General features: G+C 44.5%; 2 protein-coding genes across 2 annotated transcripts; both read left to right on the top strand.

Moving 5' to 3' along the window:
- The first annotated feature begins 421 nt into the window (after positions 1-421).
- Positions 422-2,128, top strand: LOC129821839 (tubulin-specific chaperone C-like). The gene is made up of 2 exons (XM_055879567.1): positions 422-1,088; positions 1,226-2,128. Exons 1-2 carry the CDS (start codon positions 510-512, stop codon positions 1,691-1,693), a joined length of 1,047 nt encoding a protein of 348 aa, XP_055735542.1. The 5' UTR covers positions 422-509; the 3' UTR covers positions 1,694-2,128.
- Positions 2,129-2,213: 85 nt separating this feature from the next.
- On the top strand, positions 2,214-10,101 carry LOC129821911 (peripherin-2-like). Its single transcript, XM_055879687.1, has 3 exons — positions 2,214-4,419; positions 6,346-6,592; positions 8,202-10,101. Exons 1-3 carry the CDS (start codon positions 3,839-3,841, stop codon positions 8,406-8,408), a joined length of 1,035 nt encoding a protein of 344 aa, XP_055735662.1. The 5' UTR covers positions 2,214-3,838; the 3' UTR covers positions 8,409-10,101.
- Positions 10,102-19,858: the final 9,757 nt, after the last annotated feature.

The raw sequence follows: 19,858 nt of genomic DNA on the forward strand, positions 1-19,858 counted from the left end.
AAAACAGTTACAGCTGTCTCCTTTGGAAGAGTACAGTTATTCCTCCCTGCAGAATAATAAAAAGTTACTGTATATGAAAGTGAGGTGTGTGTGACATTGAGGAATCAATACACCCTTCTACATCTACTGTGAAGGTGGCCCCTGATATACTCTTTTACTATTCTGAGATTCGTTTTATATTCGCCTAGATTTAAATCGCAGTAGGGCACGATAGAACATTGGAATCATTATAGATGGATATTTGTTATGGGTTGCAGAAACACTCGTGTATGAACGAACCTGTGTGGTCTGGCTGACACCAGCCCTCGTGGGCACTGGTGACTTTTGGTTCGCGCGTCAACCAGTCTAGGTGAGAGTGGGGAGAACGTAGTAAACGCCGTTCCATAACCCACCAATTAAGTGACAGTATAGCCACAAGAGGGGAGGGATTTATCCAATGAGAAGGCCGTTTGTTACGAAGCGACATTATCTCTTCCGCATTTGCCGATACAAACAACATAAACGAGAATATGGATGTGGAGAGTGGTATTTGTCAGGGAAACGGAGACTCTGGTCCGAGTGAGTTCGGCGTGAAGATCCCGGAGAGGATGCTGAAACGGGAACAGGATAGGCTCGAGGACGCGGAGAGAAAGAAAGAGGTGAAAAAGAGCCAGTCTGTCACGGAGGAGAAGAGTGGGTTCTTCACCGCGACGTTCGGCAGCGAAAGGGCGGCTATCGAGAAGTTACTGGCTGGTTGCTCGGGGGCTACTGACCGTGTCCTGGCCACCAACACTTTGGAGGAGGTGACTACTAAAACACAACAGCTCCAGAAGTTTCTAAACGACAGCATGGTGTTTTTACCGCAGTACGAGCTGAGACAGGCACAGGTGGCGCTCCAGAAACTACAGAACTCTCTGGCCGAGAAGAGAGATGAGATTCTCCCCAAGAAGAAGTTCGCCTTTAGGTCGCGTGCAGCAAATACACCCAAAGTAGATCCACCTGTCGCGGACCCAATGTCACCTGTAACGCCTAAGGATTCTGGCCGAACTAAAGTGGACGGAGCCATAAGCCCCCCAGAGCAGTGCGGCTTCTCCCACTTTGAGTCCCAGGTAAAAGTCCCTAACATAAGAAGATTCATTAAATTATTTCTTATGAGAATGCTTGTCTCTAGTCAATTGTGCTGTAGATTCTACTCTTTGAAGGTATGTAGTTTAAATGTCTGATGACCACTGTTTGTTTTTGGCAGGTACTGACCAAGACAGGGGAGGAGATCAAACAACAGGATGTTCTCCTGACCCACCTGACCAATTGCAAGGTCAGACTCCTGGGCTCCCCCAGCACCGTCCACATCAAACACGTCCAGAACTGTGAGATCTTCTCTGGGCCGGTCTCCAGCTCTGTATTCGTCGACCACTGCACCGGCAGCACCCTCTCCTTCCCCTGCCAGCAGCTACGGACTCACCACACTACTGACACACAGGTCTATCTGCACGTCACTAGCCGTGCCATCATAGAAGACTGTCAAGGGGTGTGCTTCGCCCCCTTTGCCTGGTCCTACCCGGGTCTGGACCAGGACTTTAAGGTGTCTGGTCTGGACCGGGAGAGGAACAACTGGAACCAGGTGGATGATTTTAACTGGCTAGCCATAGGGACCCAATCACCTAACTGGTGTGTCATCCCAGAAGCTGAGAGAAGAACTGAATGGGACTCCTAGAGACATAAATAAAGAGCCTGTCAATCAAACAAATGAATAGTGTTTTCTTATTTTCTGGAATTTATGTAGTTGACTTTGCAACAACAACAATCACTCAGTCCTGATGGTGACAAAGCCTTATGTGACTAATGCTGATGGGTTGTTTCATAATGTCCTGACAGGAGTGTGTGTGTTTACGCATTGCTGCTTTCTCACTACCCTACTCTGAGCAATACAATTAGAACGTTAACCACAGGTAATGTCACTAACACAGTTTGTTACACGTTCATTTAATCAGAAAGGACCACCTTAGTCCTTTAAAAAAATATAATAGCCACACCTTCATGTTTTCAAAACCCATTTCTTTCACTGTTCTCTCATCTGTGGAAGTGGTCTTGGTGAGTGTTAGTAAAGATGTAAATAAAGGGTTTGGTTGACAAACCAATAAATCTGTCAGTTTGTCTTTAATGGTACATTAAATATTTTACTGAAAAGTTTGCGGTGGTTTTCCTGGATGCATATTAAGCCTAGTTCTGGACTAAAAAGCAAGTTCAATAGGGAATCTCCATTGAATGTGTTTTTTAGTCCTAATCTGTGTATGGGAAGCCGCCCCTAACTGTTTCTTCTCTATTCCACATCCTGTCCCCACTTTTACCATGAGAAAGGTGACATGTATTAGAGGTTATTATCATACTGTGACAGTGCTGATCTCTGCCCTCAGCTACTCTAACACCAGTATGCTCCTCTGGTTTCTCTCTCATAAGTTCTGCCAACTTCTAAAGATGTCATATCAGGTCTGCTGGCCTGTTGTGTGTCCCTGTGCAGCTCACATGTGCACCTGCCATCATGTAGTTGATTGAATGCACTGACACTCACATAACCACACACATCTCCCTTCTCTTATATAGTGTACACATCACAATCCTAGCTTTGCTGTGCAATGAAGAGGCCCCCTTTAGAAGTTAGTTTTTGGTCCACCAAACTGCCAGAAGCATTACACAGTTCATTCAGTCCAGACACAAATACCTACATAGTTAAATCTGCCTGCTTCCTTACTACAGCGGGGTATATTACAATGCAGGATCAATGAGTTAGCCAGCTAACTTGCTTTATCATTCTGAAATTACTTTTTATTTTATTTTTAAATATAAGCTAGAAATGTGCATGGTTTAATTGTCTTAACAGCCCAAAAAACGTCTCAGTTTAGCTTTCTTAATGAATCAGAAAATCAATAGTTCTTTCTGGTTGTTGATCAAAGTTATCTGATCCTGCTTTGTAGTAGATTCCTCTGGTGAGAGACTGCCAGGTTGTTTATGTTGGCTGCTGAATGCAGGTGTAGCTAAGTGGGTCATGGGGAGACTGTGTTGTAGTCTACTCTAAGGTGTAGTGGTTGTAGTGTACTCTAAGGATCCATTCTTCCAGAGCCTGTCTGTGAGGGGCTTACAGTTTTTTTGGTTGTTTTTATTGAATCGTGTCACTGACTACACTGCAAACATCCTGCCTCGTTTGAACCAGAGGACCCATGTCAACATCGCAGCACGTCTTAGTTCCACCTACCGGCTCGCTGTTAACCACTAACCATTAACTGTCCTCGTTTACGGCCCCCGGTGAGTTCAATTGGGGCGACCGTGGACCATGTGAGCATTCAAACCAATTATTTATCCTGGCAGCAGTTTATGGCCTGGCTCATCTTCTGGAGAGGGATTTCTGTAAATGGGATCAGACTGCTTACAGGGGATTATCATGACGCACCTCCCCTCTGCCTGGAATCTGGAGGATCTTCCTCAACCCTCCTCCAGCCAGGGAAAGGGACATCACAATTAGCCTCACCTGTTGATTTTGACATTTTTGGAGGGAAAGTTTGGGACACAGGCAAGGGGAAAAAGTGTGACCCTGTGTTCTGTCATCCGTCTGGATGAGTTTGGTGAGTTTTCTTTTTAGGGTCCTGCCATTATGAGAGAGGAAAGGGCCCTGAAATAACTCCTCTTTCCTTACCTTTCGTTCTCTCTGGGATGGATTACAGATCATTGGCTGAGCTGACACTCCTGCCCTGCTGAAACTCTGCTGCCTTGGACATCCAAAAGAAGGACCAGACCTTCAGACATTAGAGCTATATCTCATCTCAGTAGTGTATTTTCCTTTTAGGAATCTCCCTAAATTGCCACCATGGCACTAATGAAGGTCAAGTTTGACCTGAAGAAGCGGGTGAAACTGGCCCAGTTTGTATGGCTGATGTACTGGTTCTCAGTGATGGCAGGCGTGCTGGTCTTCAGCATGGGGCTGTTCTTTAAGATCGAGCTGCGTAAGCGCTCAGAGATGATGGACAACAACGAGAGCCACTTCGTTCCTAACCTACTAATCGGCGTGGGGCTGCTGGCCTGTGGGATCAACGCCATGGGAGGCAAGATCTGCTACGACTCCTTGGACCCTATCAAGTTCTCCAGGTGGAAGCCTATGCTCAAACCCTTCCTAGTCTCCTGTGTGGTTTTCAATTGTCTCCTGGTGCTGACGGCTCTGCTCTGCTTCCTAATGAGGATCCCTCTCCAGTTCACGCTGGCCGAGGGCCTGAAGAATGCCCTGAAGTTCTACAAGGACACAGACACGCCGGGACGCTGCTACATGAAGAGAACCCTGGACCAGATGCAGATGGAGTTCCGTTGCTGCGGCAACAACAACTTCAGGGACTGGTTCGAGATCCAGTGGGTCAGCAATCGCTACCTGGACTTCAGTGCCAAGGAAGTAAAAGAGTGAGTCATGATATTAGCAACAGATCTAGGATCAGTTCTAAAGATCAGTGTTTAACTGACCTTAGATCAGTGTTAAACATAGTGACGTACGTTTTATTTGAAATAAGATGACTCTATAATAGGTCCACACCAACAAATGGTATGAATGGAGATTGTAGAGTTAGTTTATGGGGGGGTTGACTGTTCTTAATGGGTGTTCAGTATAAAGGGATTGCAGGTGCGAGGAGGGGGGGGCTAAGTAATATAAAAGGGCCACTTTTTGTTATAAGGTGGAGGGATTACAGGGTCAGTAGATTTTAGTGTTAGAGGTGGTGATGGTGGTGTGTGCATGTGGGTTTGTTTAAAGGATTACTGAACAGTGTCTGGCTTACGGGAGGTGGGGGAAGGAGATTCAGTCTGTGAGAGTTGAAAGGGAATGATTCCGGGGTCTGTTTTGCAGTGTGTCAGGTGTAAGGTGTGTATGGATTCAGGTGTTTCAAGTTTTGGTTTTCAGTGTAAGTGATATCAAGTGTGTAGTTGTGGTTGTCTAAAGGGGCAGTAAGTGGTATAAGGCGTACGTGCACCCATGTGTATGTGTGAATGTGTGTGTGCGTGTTTGTGTGTGCGAGCCTGTGAGTCCTTAGTGGCTCCAATCCTACTTTAATACACCTCATTCAGAAAATCGGTCCTGTCTAGAGTGTCAGCGTTATCAAGCATTTTCAGTATTCCCAACAGAGTGTTATTCTATGTCCTTGTTGTTGGGAATGACTGGAAATTATTCATATCCATGTCACTCTCTCATCTCTGATCCCATCAGACTACTCTTTGCTTGACTCTAATTTACAACTGCCCTACAACTGTCAATCACAGTTGAAACCCTACCGTCAGACCACCCAAAGGCCAAATGCACACTCCCTGCTACAGAATCAGAGAGATTACTGCTGTCACTGTCAGTCCAGTCAGTCTCACCTTATGGGGATAATCCACATCTACTCAGACGATCAACAAACTGCTTGATTGATTACCTGTCAACTATAACTATGTTGACAAGCCACAACTAGGTTAACTAGCTACTACTGCATATCCAGCCATCGATTAGTTAGTATGCAGACTAATTCCATTTGGGCAATTCATCATCATTCGAAGTAATGGATCAACCATCAATTTATGAATTGAATTTCAATACATCCTCTGAAATGCCTTCTCAGTGTAGTGGAGGAAAGTCATTCTGAGAGAGATCCTTTGTAAGTGGTGTGGTTCATTATCCTCCATAATCCTTTGTTGTAATTTCTGAGTCCGTGGCAGATAGATGTCTTACCAATGAGGACGTGTGTTCAATGAGAGTTGCTGAATGTTTTTCTCATCTTCAGTGTGCTCATCTGTTTGTGTTGGAGACCGAGATGTAGTGAAAGTATCATAGTTTCTTCCCAATGTAAGCAAGAGTTCATTCTTCATTCTCAGTTGGCTCATGCACCTTTTTTTGGAAAGCAAATGACAGTATTCGTTTGCACTGTTTCTTCCCAAATCCAAAGTGAGAGCAGAGTGTTCCCAGTAGAGAGGGGCTAACGGGGTTAATCCCATTCAAACAGCATGTGAGAGACTGATAGAGCTTCATGATCCTCTCTTTACCAGGTACAATGTGAACTGATTTCAGCTCTGTCAGAAACAATGCAAGCACTGCAAACCCTTTATCATGGAAAGAGCACGAAAAAGCAGTGTTAGGTTGTGTCAGGGTTGTGCTAGGGTTGTGTCAGGATTGTGCTAGGGTTGTGTCAGGGTTGTGCTAGGGTTGTGTCAGGTCTTTCAGCCTAATACTACCTTTCTAAATACTGGTAGTTCACTAGGACTTCATCACGCTTACAATACATTATTATGGATGGATTGGGTAGGGCTTTTTTTATATATTACCCTGACCATAAAATCTGCCCTTTGCCCTCTGACCCCCAGTCGTATCGGCAGCAACGTGGATGGGAAGTACCTGATGGATGCTGTTCCATTCAGCTGCTGTAACCCCGGCTCCCCGCGGCCCTGCATCCAGTACCAGGTGACCAACAACACGGCCCACTACTCCTACGACCACCACACCGAGGACCTGAACATCTGGAAACGGGGCTGCCGCGACGCTCTGATTTCCTACTACGGAGGCATGATGAACAGCATAGGAGCCCTGGTGCTGCTGGTCACTATTCTGGAGGTAAGAAAATATAGTCTGTAGAGCATCTACAGATGGACTATCCAAATAGAATTTGTCAAAATACTGTTATGCTGGTGAATGAGGACCCAAAAGCGACTTAACAGAAACAGAGTCTTTATTCCAGTCTTAAACAAAAACGATATTCCTGGATCTATCTTAGGTAAATACAAAACAGGAAAACTGAAATCCTCTCGTCAGTAGAGAGGAACGACTGGAGACGCGACCACTGACTGCAGGTCGCTTCGGGAAGGCACAGGTCGTAGCTGACATAGACACCTGCTCACACGCAGCATCTGAAGAAGGCAAAAACACGACAGGGCGGAACAAGGACACAGAACAGCAAACATCAAACAAGGATCCGACAAGGACAGAAGCGGAAAACAGAGGGAGAAATAGGGACTCTAATCAGAGGGCAAAATAGGGGACAGGTGTGAAAGAGTAAATGAGGTAGTTAGGAGAATGAGGAACAGCTGGGAGCAGGAACGGAACGATAGAGAGAGAGAGAGAGGGAGAGAGGGAGGGGGAGAGAGAGGGATAGAAAGAGGGAAAGAACCTAATAAGACCAGCAGAGGGAAACGAATAGAAGGGAAGCACAGGGACACGACATGATAATCAATGACAAAACATGACAAATACTCCCTTTCACTCGCTTGTTAAAAGGCATGGGGTGTTTTTTGTGATGAAGTTTGTCGCTGAGAGTGGACAAAGATGCCCCAGATGCCTGGCTAGATCCAGAATTCCTGGCATGGTGTCCTCCTGTACTCTCAATGTACATTTCCACACCTCCCTCACCTCCTCCACCTCCCTCCATCTCCTCCACCACCTACCTCCACCTGCCTCCACTTCCCTCACCTCCCCCCACCCCTCCATCCACCTCCTCACCTCCCTCTATCTCCTCACTCCACCTCCCTCACCCACTCCACTTTCCTCACCTCCCTACACCTCCCCCCACGAACTCCACCAGCTCCCTCCACCTCCAGCTCCCCCCACCTCCCTCCACCACCTCCTTCCACCACCCCCCTCCACCTCCACCTTCTCCACCCCAACCCTTCCTCCTGCCTTAGTCATGATACCTGCTTCTACGCCTCCTGCTCTCTGCTGTAGGGATGCCATCACCTGCCAGGTTTACAGAGGTACAGACACACACCTGCCAGGTTTACAACGGTACACACATACACACACCTGCTAAGCTTACAGCGGTACACACAGACACATACCTGCCAGGTTTACAATGATAAACATAGACACAGACCTGCCAGGTTTACAATGGTAAACACAGACACACACGTAGAGGCAGGCTTACAGTGGTAGTGCACATGGCTGGTAACGCTTTAGTGGTCATCTTGTGGGCTATCTCTCTCAACCCCTGTAGGTTGGTTAATGTGGGGTTAGGTTTAGTTATGGGTTTTCACTTCCAGTACATGAGCAAGTCGCTGAAGCTAGTGTCTACCTCAGGCCAGGTGTAGCTCTTCACCCAGGCTAGCTGTAAGTCTTAGCCCAGGCTAGCTGTAGCTTTTCACCCAGGCCAGGTGTAGCTCTTCACCCAGGCTAGCTGTAAGTCTTAGCCCAGGCTAGCTGTAACTAATATGTCTCTCTCTATCCCCTGTAGGTTATTGTGATGATCGGCCTCCAGTACGTGAATACCTCCCTGTCTAACCTGGCCAACCCAGAGGACCCAGAGTGTGAGAGCGAAGGCTGGATCCTGGAGAAGACAGTGAAGGAGACGTTTACTGACATCATGGACAAGATGAAAGCCATGAGTAAAGGCAATGCAGTGGACGAGGCCGAAGTGGATGGTGTCGCCACGGGGAGCTGAACAAGACACGTTGACACAAACTGAGACCACTCCCACCGAAGGGAAGAAAGGCAGATTGAACACCTCCTTTGCATTTATTACACAAAATACACACATAATACACACATACATGCCCGACACCCACAATTCTGTCCATCTGAAGGGAAAACTGAAATGGACAAAAATGGACTCTTGAGTACATGTCAGCACTTACGATATTTTGAATGTACGAATGCACGAATGTGTGTATAAGTTACATTAGAACCAATTTCCAATATGCCCTCCCCCACTCCAATACACACAGACTCACACACAATACACACTTTTTCTAACACTCATACCTTTTACACACACACACACACACACACACACACACACACACACACACACACACACACACACACACACACACACACACACACACACACACACACACACACACACACACACACACACACCTCCAACCCCAAACTTTGCTACTCTGCTTCAGTTTTCTGTGTGTTTTCTTACATTCTGTATAATTCTGCTCTGTTTCATATTTTATTTTTACCCCATTTTCTATAAAACGAGGGAAAAACTAAACACCACCCTTTGTCATGAAAATGCATAATGTCAGATGTTTTGCATTGTACTGTGAAAATGCATTTTTAAGAGTAAGGTCAGGAAACCAGGTATGTTGTGTTTTATGGATAATGTGGGGCTGCGTGGGGCCCGCTCCCCTTCTCAGAGAGGAGGTTAAAGTGGAAAGGTTAAATGTTCATTCATTCATAGCCCAAGGAATATATTTTTGGGATCCACCTGTAGTGCAGTTTTTTCTATTAGATAATTCATAGAAAATTCCAAAAAAAAGGACTGAAACACCCCAGATATCACCTCTTTAAAGTTCTTAATTTCTAACTGTTCATTTGAGAGATGGAGGAGGGCTGGAGACTCCTGGGCTGGAAGAGGTGGAACCATTTCACCCTAACCCGATTTTGTTGAAGTTTGGGGAGGAGGGCTGGAGACTCCTGGGCTGGAAGAGGTGGAACCATTTCACCCTAACCCGATGTTGTTGAAGTTTGGGGAGGAGGGCTGGAGACTCCTGGGCTGGAAGAGGTGGAACCATTTCACCCTAACCCGATGTTGTTGAAGTTTGGGGAGGAGGGCTGGAGACTCCTGGGCTGGAAGAGGTGGAACCATTTCACCCTAACCCGATGTTGTTGAAGTTTGGGGAGGAGGGCTGGAGACTCCTGGGCTGGAAGAGGTGGAACCATTTTATGCTAACCCGATGTTGTTGAAGTTTGGGGTGGAGGGGCTAAAGGAGACGTGGCGGGGGTGAACCAGGGGTGACCCCAAAGTTGAGGACATTTGAGACTGGCAGCTAAACCCCTGGCCTCTGACCCCTGAACTCTGACCCCAGCCCTCTGCTCTGTGAGGTCACTCAGCAGGTCCAATCAGCATTCTCTTATTGGATTATCAAGAGCTACTGTACATACCTACATGCTCATAGACCAACACCCAGGCTACTGTTGTCTTTGTAAATAGTATAGTATTGATACATAACTTTTTTTAAACAGTGTAATTCATTTAAATTATTTTATTTACTGTAAAGAAAATGTTTTGCTATGAGAAATCCTTCTGTTTTTCTTTCTGTATGTTGTGTAGAAGGATGATGATGCCATTGTGTAAATGAAAATGTTAATAAAGGAAGCTAGCCCTGTGAAGTAGAGTTGGACATATTGGTGTTGTGTTGTTTCTACTTAAGACTGATCAAAGATCAAACAGCAATGCCTTCTGGGAACTCAGCGGGGTGCCTGATTTAGCTAATTGGATCAGGGTAATCATCAGATTATCGCATTCACATGGACACAGGACAACCCTGCACATGGAGACTGAAGGACGATTGTGTGTGTGTGTGTGTGTGTGTGTGTGTGTGTGTGTGTGTGTGTGTGTGTGTGTGTGTGTGTGTGTGTGTGTGTGTGTGTGTGTGTGTGTGTGTGTGTGTGTGCGTGTGCGTGTGCGTGTTGTGTTTGTTCTGTGACTTTAGATGTAAAAAAAATCTCAACTTTGTATCTCTAACATTCTAGGTGTTTTTAGTTGTTAAGCGATCAAAGGATCCGCCTATGTTACCAAAGGATCCGCCATTAACTACGTTACCAAAGGATCCGCCATTAACTACGTTACCAAAGGATCCGCCATTAACTACGTTACCAAAGGATCCGCCATTAACTACGTTACCAAAGGATCCGCCATTAACTACGTTACCAAAGGATCTGCCATTAACTACGTTACCAAAGGATCTGCCATTAACTACGTTACCAAAGGATCCACCATTAACTACGTTACCAAAGGATCCGCCATTAACTACGTTACCAAAGGATCCGCCATTAACTACGTTACCAAAGGATCCGCCATTAACTACGTTACCAAAGGATCCGCCATTACCTACGTTACCAAAGGATCCGCCATTAACTACGTTACCAAAGGATCCGCCATTAACTACGTTACCAAAGGATCCGCCATTAACTACGTTACCAAAGGATCCGCCATTAACTACGTTACCAAAGGATCCGCCATTAACTACGTTACCAAAGGATCCGCCATTAACTACATTACCAAAGGATCTGCCATTAACTACGTTACCAATTCCAATGTCGTCATTAAAGCACCTTTGCAAGACTTCCTTGATAAACATACTAATTTAATTGTGACATTTGATGTCTAATTGTCTATGACATTATGTGATTGTCTGTGTCCAGTGGTAAGCAGTAAATCCTATAAATCTATAAAGAGAGGAGACAACCAGACAACGCCAGAGCCCAGTCATTCATCTGAGCATTCAATGACCAACAGAGATCCAACAACGTTATTCATCTATAGGCGATCATCACATATTTTGTCAAGTAAGTCGCCAACCAGTTCCATGCAGCTGCCAAATTCTGTTTCACTTGGGCTGCGTTTACATAGGCAGCCCAATTCTGATCTTTTTTCCACTAATTGGTCTTTTGACCAATCACATCAGATCTTTTTCACAGTGAGAAAAAAATATCAGAATTGGGCTGCCTGTCTAAATGCAGCCTTGGCCGTAATATTTATAATCGGCATTACATCCCATTAATGGCTAAAATGTTTGAGGTAGTGAGGAGATATTTGGAAAGGCACAATGCTGTCCCATTGTACGACAAATCAAGGTTCTGATTCCAGGTCAAGTCAGAGGGGAGACCTATAGAGAGCAGAACAGCAGTAGGTGTTATTATGGTACTGTAAAGGACCAGGTATAATGAGGTAGTTAGCTTGTGAGTGGGGGCTTGAGGGGTAGTTAGTGGGTGTGTGGGGTATCTAGCTAGTGTGTGGGGGCCTGAGGGGTAGTTAGTAGGTGCGTGGGGTATCTAGCTAGTGTGTGGGGGCCTGAGGGGTAGTTAGTAGGTGTGTGGGGTATCTAGCTAGTGTGTGGGGGCCTGAGGGGTAGTTAGTAGGTGTGTGGGGTATCTAGCTTGTGAGTGGGGGCTTGAGGGGTAGTTAGCGGGTGTGTGGGGTATCTAGCTAGTGCGTGGGGGCCTGAGGGGTAGTTAGTGGGTGTGTGGGGTATCTAGCTAGTGCGTGGGGGCTTGAGGGGTAGTTAGCGGGTGTGTGGGGTATCTAGCTAGTGCGTGGGGGCCTGAGGGGTAGATAGTGGGTGTGTGGGGTAGTTAGCTAGTGTGTGGCGGCCTGAGGGGTAGTTAGCGGTGTGTGGTGTAGTTGGCTAGTGAGTGGGTCATGAGGGGTAGTTAGCGGTGTGTGGTGTAGTTGGCTAGTGAGTGGGTCATGAGGGGTAGTTAGCGGGTGTGTAGGGTAGTTGGCTAGTAAGTGGGGGCCTGAGGGATAGTTAGCGGGTGTGTGGGGTAGCTAGCTTTTGAGTTGGGGGCTTGAGGGGTAGTTAGCGGGTGTGTAGGGTAGTTGGCTAGTAAGTGGGGGCCTGCGGGATAGTTAGCGGGTGTTTGGTGTAGCTGCAGGCAGCGGTAAAGAGGCTAACAGTAGGTCGTATTTTGGTATTGTGGTTAACCAGCAGGTCTGAGCAGATAAGAGGCCAAAAGAGGCTTTAGATTAGCATCGTTAGACAGCCTTGAGAACAACTATACAGTCCTGGAATTACGTCACTAAGGGGGGGGGTGGTATGAGCTGAATCAGGGGAAAGCGGTACGCACTAAGCAAGCAGCGTGACGTCCATTACACTACCTTCTGTTTCCCACAGAGAGCATTATCTGTTCTCTTCTCCCTTTCCTAGCTGGAAAAGCACTAGGATGTTGTTTTGGCTCGGTTCTGGGCCCTCTCCTCTTCTCTCTATACACCAAGTCATTGGTGCTGTCCACTCGCTCCTGCAGTGACTCGCTCCTCTACAACCCTCAAACTCAACTCTAGACCTCGAAGCCACTTTCATTGCTTTTTCTCCATTGTTCCCCTCTATTCAGGGAGAGATTTAGACCTGGGACACCAGGTGGATGCAATTTATTAACAGGTAGAACAGAAAACCAGCAGGTCACCTCTGGTCTCTTGGCCCTTCCACCCCTACGGGATGGCAGCTCCGCTCAACCCAGTCCAAGCTCTTCTCTGTCCTGGCACCCCAATGGTGTAACCAATTTCCCCCTGAAGCTAGGACAGCAGAGTCCCTGGCCATCTTCTGAAAACATCTGAAACCCTACTTCCTTAAAGAGTATCTTAATAATCTCATAGCCTCCCCCCTTCGCACCCCCTCCTCACCACGTTCTCCCTTTATTGAGTAAACATCTATGTGTGGTTGTCCCACCTAGCTATTTTAAGATTAATGCACTAACTGTAAACCGTTCTGGATTACTAAAATTACAAAAATTTAAATGAATTCAATTGAAATTGATTGTAAAAACTGTATGCAATATTCATAAGATTCAGTTTTAAAATCATGAAATACTTTTTTGAAATACAATTTTAGGGTTAGGGTAAGGGAAAATGCTCTCCTAACCTGCCATGAGAAGTCACTTCCGGCCTTAACTGTATCAAAGTGGCATGTTTTAAGGGAGTCCCATTATGATGTCACTCAAAGAAGCTGTCCTCTGCTGCAGTCTGCTGGTGCTGATAGGTACTGCTCTGCTCCCTCATCCTGTCGTTCGACAGCAGATATCACTATCCCAATGTCTACCTTGGTATTCCCCTGGACTTTTGTCCTTTGTTTAGTGGTGTCATAGTTTGACCTTTAACCCAGAGCTCTGGGGTCAAACACGTAACCATCAAAGACACAGATAAACATTTTCTGAACTATGTTCATCTAGAGAGAGAGAGAGCCCTCTGCTGTGAGTATGTTTTAGTAGCTAGTCAGTGCCTTGTGTCTTAATGAGAGGGGGTATTGTTTGGGCCCCGCCCTGAATACTCATCATACCATACCAGGCTGAAACAACGACATCACCCAATCACACACACACACACACACACACACACACACACACACACACACACACACACACACACACACACACACACACACACACACACACACACACACACACACACATACATATACAGTTGAAGTCAGAAGTTTACATTCACTTGGGTTGGAGTCATTAAAACTAGTTTTTCAACCACTCCACAAATTTGTTGTTAACAATCTATAGTTTTGCCAAGTCGGTTAGGACATCTACTTTGTGCATGTCATAAGTAATTGTTCCAACAATTGTTTACAGACAGATTATTTCACTTATAATTCACTGTATCACAATTCCAGTGGGTCAGAAGTTTACATACACTACGTTGGCTGTGCCTTTAAACAGCTTGGAAAATTCTAGAAAATGATGTAATGGCTTTAGAAGCTTCTGATAGGCTAATTGACAAAATTTGAGTCAATTGGAGGTGTACCTGTGGATGTATTTCAAGGCCTACCTTCACACTCACTGGCTCTTTGCTTGACATCATGGGAAAAGCAAAGGAAATCAGTCAAGACCCCAGAAAAACAATTGTAGACCTCCACTAGTCTGGTTCATCCTTGGGAGCAATTTTCAAACACCTGAAGGTACCACGCTCATCTGTACAAACAATAGTACGCAAGTATAAACACCATGGGACCACGCAGCCGTCATACGCCTCAGGAAGGAGATGCGTTCTGTCTCCTAGAGATGAACGTACTTTGGTGCGAAAAGTGCAAATCATTCCCAGAACAATAGCAAAGGACCTTCTGAAGAGGCTGGAGGAAACCGGTACAAAAGTATCTATATCCACAGTAAAACGAAAGGCCGCTCAGCAAGGAAGAAGCCACTGTTCCAAAATGTCCATAAAAAAGCCAGACTATGGTTTGCAACTGCACATGGGGACAAAGATTGTACGCAAATGTGTCTTCCAAATGGACAATGACCCCAAGCATACTTCCAAAGTTGTGGCAAAATGGCTTAAGGACAACAAAGTCAAGGTATTGGAGTGGCCATCACAAAGCCCTGATCTCAATCCTATAGAAGATTTGTGGGCAGAACTGAAAAAGTGTGTGCGAACAAGGAGGCCTACAAACCTGACTCATTTACACCAGCTATGTCAGGAGGAATGGGCCAAAATTCACACAACTTATTGTGGGAAGCTTGTGGAAGGCTCCCTAAAACATTTGACACAAGTTAAACAATTTAAAGGCAATGCTACCAAACACTCAATTAGGGTATGTAAACTTCTGACCCACTGGGAATGTGATGAAAGAAATAAAAGCTGAAATAAATCATTCTCTCTACTATTATTCTGACATTTCACATTCTTAAAATAAAGTGGTGATCCTAACTGGAATTTGTACTAGGATTAAATGTCAGGAATTGTGAAAAACTGAGTTTAAATGTATTTGGCTAAGGTGTATGTAAACTTCTGACTTCAACTGTACATACACACATATACAGCACACACATACAGTGGGGGAAAAAAGTATTTAGTCAGCCACCAATTGTGCAAGTTCTCCCACTTAAAAAGATGAGAGAGGCCTGTAATTTTCATCATAGGTCCACTTCAACTATGACACACAATGAGAAAAAAAAATCCAGAAAATCACATTGTAGGATTTTTAATGAATTTATTTGCAAATTATGGTGGAAAATAAGTATTTGGTCAATAACAAAAGTTTATCTCAATACTTTGTTATATACCCTTTGTTGACAATGACAGAGGTCAAACGTTTTCTGTAAGTCTTCACAAGGTTTTCACACACTGTTGCTGGTATTTTGGCCCATTCCTCCATGCAGATCTCCTCTAGAGCAGTGATGTTTTGGGGCTGTTGCTGGGCAACACGGACTTTCAACTCCCTCCAAAGATTTTCCATAGGGTTGAGATCTGGAGACTGGCTAGGCCACTCCAGGACCTTGAAATGCTTCTTACGAAGCCACTCCTTCATTGCCCGGGCGGTGTGTTTGGGATCATTGTCATGCTGAAAGACCCAGCCACGTTTCATCTTCAATGCCCTTGCTGATGGAAGGAGGTTTTCACTGAAAATCTCACGATACATGGCCCCATTCAATCTGTCCTTTACACGGATCAGTCGTCCTGGTCCCTTTGCAGAAAAACAGCCTCAAAGCATGATGTTTCCACCCCCATGCTTCACAGTAGGTATGGTGTTCTTTGGATGCAACTCAGCATTCTTTGTCCTCCAAACACATTACGAGTTGAGTTTTTACCAAAAAGTTCTATTTTTGTTTCATCTGACCATATGACATTCTCCCAATCTTCTTCTGGATCATCCAAATGCTCTCTAGCAAACTTCAGACTGGCCTGGACATGTACTGGCTTAAGCAGGGGGACACGTCTGGCACTGCAGGATTTGAGTCCCTGGCGGCGTAGTGTGTTACTGATGGTAGGCTTTGTTACTTTGGTCCCAGCTCTCTGCAGGTCATTCACTAGGTCCCCCCGTGTGGTTCTGAGATTTTTGCTCACCGTTCTTGTGATCATTTTGACCCCACGGGGTGAGATCTTGCGTGGAGCCCCAGACCGAGGGAGATTATCAGTGGTCTTGTATGTCTTCCATTTCCTAACAATTGCTCCCACAGTTGATTTCTTCAAACCAAGCTGCTTACCTATTGCAGATTCAGTCTTCCCAGCCTGGTGCAGGTCTACAATTTTGTTTCTGGTGTCCATTGACAGTTCTTTGGTCTTGGCCATAGTGGAGTTTGGAGTGTGACTGTTTGAGGTTGTGGACAGGTGTCTTTATACTGATAACAAGTTCAAACAGGTGCCATTAATACAGGTAACGAGTGGAGGACAGAGGAGCCTCTTAAAGAAGAAGTTACAGGTCTGTGAGAGCCAGAAATCTTGCTTGTTTGTAGGTGACCAAATATTTATTTTCCACCATAATTTGCAAATAAATTCATTAAAAATCCTACAATGTGATTTTCTGGATTTTTTTCCCTCATTTTGTCTGTCATAGTTGAAGTGTACGTACCTATGATGAAAATTACAGGCCTCTCTCATCTTTTTAAGTGGGAGAACATGCACAATTGGTGGCTGACTAAATACTTTTTTGCCCCACTGTATATACACACAGGCGCACAAACGCATGCACCCACACACACACACACATTGTCCCCTACCCCATCAGACGTATAAGACCGTCGTTGTTTTGAAGGTTAAATACACACATCTGATTGTTTGGAGGAATGAGATGTGGTGCCTGGTGGGTGGAGATGGGGGAAGAGGTGGGGTGAGGGCAAGAAAAGGGGAGAGATAAGTGGTGGGGGGAGATGGGAGCTGAACCTGAGATGAATATTCTGTCTGTGTAGTGTGTGTTTGTGTCAGATGAATGTTCTCTCTGCTCCATGTCTGTGGTGGAGTGGACAGTGGGACAACAGTGTGAGACAGCTGTGGAGGACAAAGACTGGACTCAGAACAGCTAGACCACAGAGTCAGAACACACACACACATACAGCCTTGCCAATAACAAGGCATTATTATTCAAACTACACATTCATTTAGCATTTTATTCAAAGAAAAGTGTGTGTGTGAGAGAGAGAGAGCGAGAGAGGGAGAGAGAGAGAGAGAGAGAGAGAGAGAGAGAGAGAGAGAGAGAGAGAGAGGAGAGAAGAGAGAGACCACTTGAATGCCACACACACATCCAGAGATCCCCCAGAGTGACAGAGAGTGAGGTAAAACAGGTGTGCAAATCTCTGAAGGCAAATGGACAAACAGCATTGTTGACATTGTTGCCCTTACTGCTATCAGCCAATACAATCACATCGAACAACAGATTCACTCCATGGAACAACAGATAGTTACCATGTCAATAAAGTCAATTGAATTGAATTGAATTGAATAGTCCCCAAACAAATCTAAAGGAAATTTGGTTACAGCTCGTCCTCTAAGTCTGTGTGTATGTGTGTATTTGTGTGTGTGTGTACAACTAAAATTCAGAGAAGTGAGGACATTTTGCCAGTCCTCACTTGTAAAAAGGATATTTTAGTCTTAAGGGTTAGGGTTAGGTTTAGGGTTAGAATTAGGGTTAGGGGTTAGTGGTTAGGTTTGGAGGTTAAGGTTAGGGTTAGGGTTAAGGGTTAGGGAAAATAGGATTTTGAATGGGAATCAATTGTCCCCAAAAAGTCCTCACAAGTATAGTAAGACATACAGTGCCTTCAAAAAGTATTCATACCCCTTGACTTATTCCACATTTTGTTGTGTTACAGCCTGAATTTAAAATTAATTTTATATATTTTTTGGTCATCCATCTACCCACAATACCTCATAATGACAAAGCAAAAACATGTTGAGTAGATAGTTTGTAGAAACACTTCTGGCTGTGATTACAGCTGTGACTCTTTCTGGGTACGTCTCTAAGAGCTTTCCAGACCTGGATTGTGAAACATTTGCCCAATCATCTTTTCAAAATTCTTCAAGCACTGTCAAATTGGTTGTTGATCATTGCTATACAACCATTTTCAGGTCAAGCAGATTTAAGTCAAAACTGTAACTCGACCAATCAGGAACATTCAACTGAGTTAGGAAGGACTTTAATAAATGGATAGTCACATTAATAACGCCACTTTAATCATGTTCACATATCTTTCATTACTCATCTCATATGTATATACTATATTTTATACCATCTATTGCATCTTGCCTATGCCGCTCGGTCATCGCTCATCCATATATTTATATGTATATATTCTTATTCCATTCCTTTACTTAGATTTGTGTGTATTAGGTAGTTGCTGTGGAATTGTTAGATTGCTGTTAGATATTACTGCACTGTCACAACTAGAAGCACAAGCATTTCACAACCCTCACAATAACATCTGCTAACCATGTGTGTGACCAATAAAATTTGATTTGATTTGATTCACTGTCTTCTTGGTAAGCAACTCCAGTGTAGATTTGGCCTTGTGTTTTAGGTTATTGCCCTGCTGAAAGATGGATTCATCTCCCAGTGTCTGGTGGAAAGCAGACTGAACTAGGTTTTCCTCTAGGATTTTGCCTGTGCTTAGTTCCAATCCGTTTCTTTTTTATCCAGAAAAACTCCCCAGTCCTTAACGACTACAAGCATTCCCATAACATGATGTAGCCACCACCATGTTTGAAAATAATGTGTTGTATTGGATTTGTCCCAAACATAACACTTTTCTATTCAGGACAAAAAGTGAATTGCTTTGCCAAGTTTTTTGCAGTGTTACTTTAGTGCCTTGTTGCTTACAGCTTGTACTGTCTTCCTTCTTTTCATTCTGTCATTAGGTTAGTATTGTGGAGTAACTACAATATTGTTTATCCATCCTCAGTTTTCTCCTATCACAGCCATTAAACTCTGTAACTGTTTTTAAATCACCATTGGCCTCATAGTGAAATCCCTGAGCAGTTTCCTTCCTCTCTGGCAACTGAGTTAGGAAGGATGCCTGTATCTTTGTATTGACTGGGTGTATTGATACACCATCCAAAGTGTAATTAATATATTCACCGTGCTCAAAGGGCTATTCAATGTCTACTTTTTTTACCCATCTACCAATGGGTTCCCTTCTTTGTGAGGCATTGGAAAACCTCCCTGGTCTTTGGTTGAATCTGTGTTTGAAATTCACTGCTCGACTGAGTGACTATACAGATAATTGTACGTGTGGGGTACAGATATGAGGTAGTCATTTAGCATGTTAAACACTATTATTGCACACAAAGTGTGAATTTATTATGTGACTTGTTTAGCAAAATGTTACTGCAGAACTTATTTTTGCTTGCTATAACAAAGGGTGTGAATACTTATTGATTCAAGACATTTCAGCTTGAAATGTTTTATATATCTGTAAAAATGTCAAAAAACAACATTACTGGGTATTGTGTGTATGCCAGTGACATAACATCTCAATTGAATCCGTTTTAAATTCAGGCTGTAACACAACAACATGTGGAAAAAGTCAAGTGGTGCGAATACTTTCTGAAGGCACTATCGCTATGTGTGTGTGAGAGAGCGAGATGTGGGGGAGGAGAGACAGAGACAGACGCGAGATGACAAGCACGCTGTCTCTCCTCGATAGATTTTCTAAATCTGAACCCAATCT

The sequence above is a fragment of the Salvelinus fontinalis genome, chromosome 1 (assembly GCF_029448725.1).
Source record: "Salvelinus fontinalis isolate EN_2023a chromosome 1, ASM2944872v1, whole genome shotgun sequence".
Classification (NCBI taxonomy): Eukaryota; Metazoa; Chordata; class Actinopteri; order Salmoniformes; family Salmonidae; genus Salvelinus; species Salvelinus fontinalis.

Bases quoted from the DNA above. Each gene is read 5' to 3' on its own strand.
- LOC129821839 (XM_055879567.1), top strand. From the start codon at position 510: ATGGATGTGGAGAGTGGTATTTGTCAGGGAAACGGAGACTCTGGTCCG. The intron at 1,089-1,225 runs GTAAAAGTCCCT...TGTTTTTGGCAG, and splicing joins TCTCCCACTTTGAGTCCCAG to GTACTGACCAAGACAGGGGA.
- LOC129821911 (XM_055879687.1), top strand. From the start codon at position 3,839: ATGGCACTAATGAAGGTCAAGTTTGACCTGAAGAAGCGGGTGAAACTG. The intron at 4,420-6,345 runs GTGAGTCATGAT...TCTGACCCCCAG, and splicing joins AGTGCCAAGGAAGTAAAAGA to TCGTATCGGCAGCAACGTGG. The intron at 6,593-8,201 runs GTAAGAAAATAT...TATCCCCTGTAG, and splicing joins TGCTGGTCACTATTCTGGAG to GTTATTGTGATGATCGGCCT.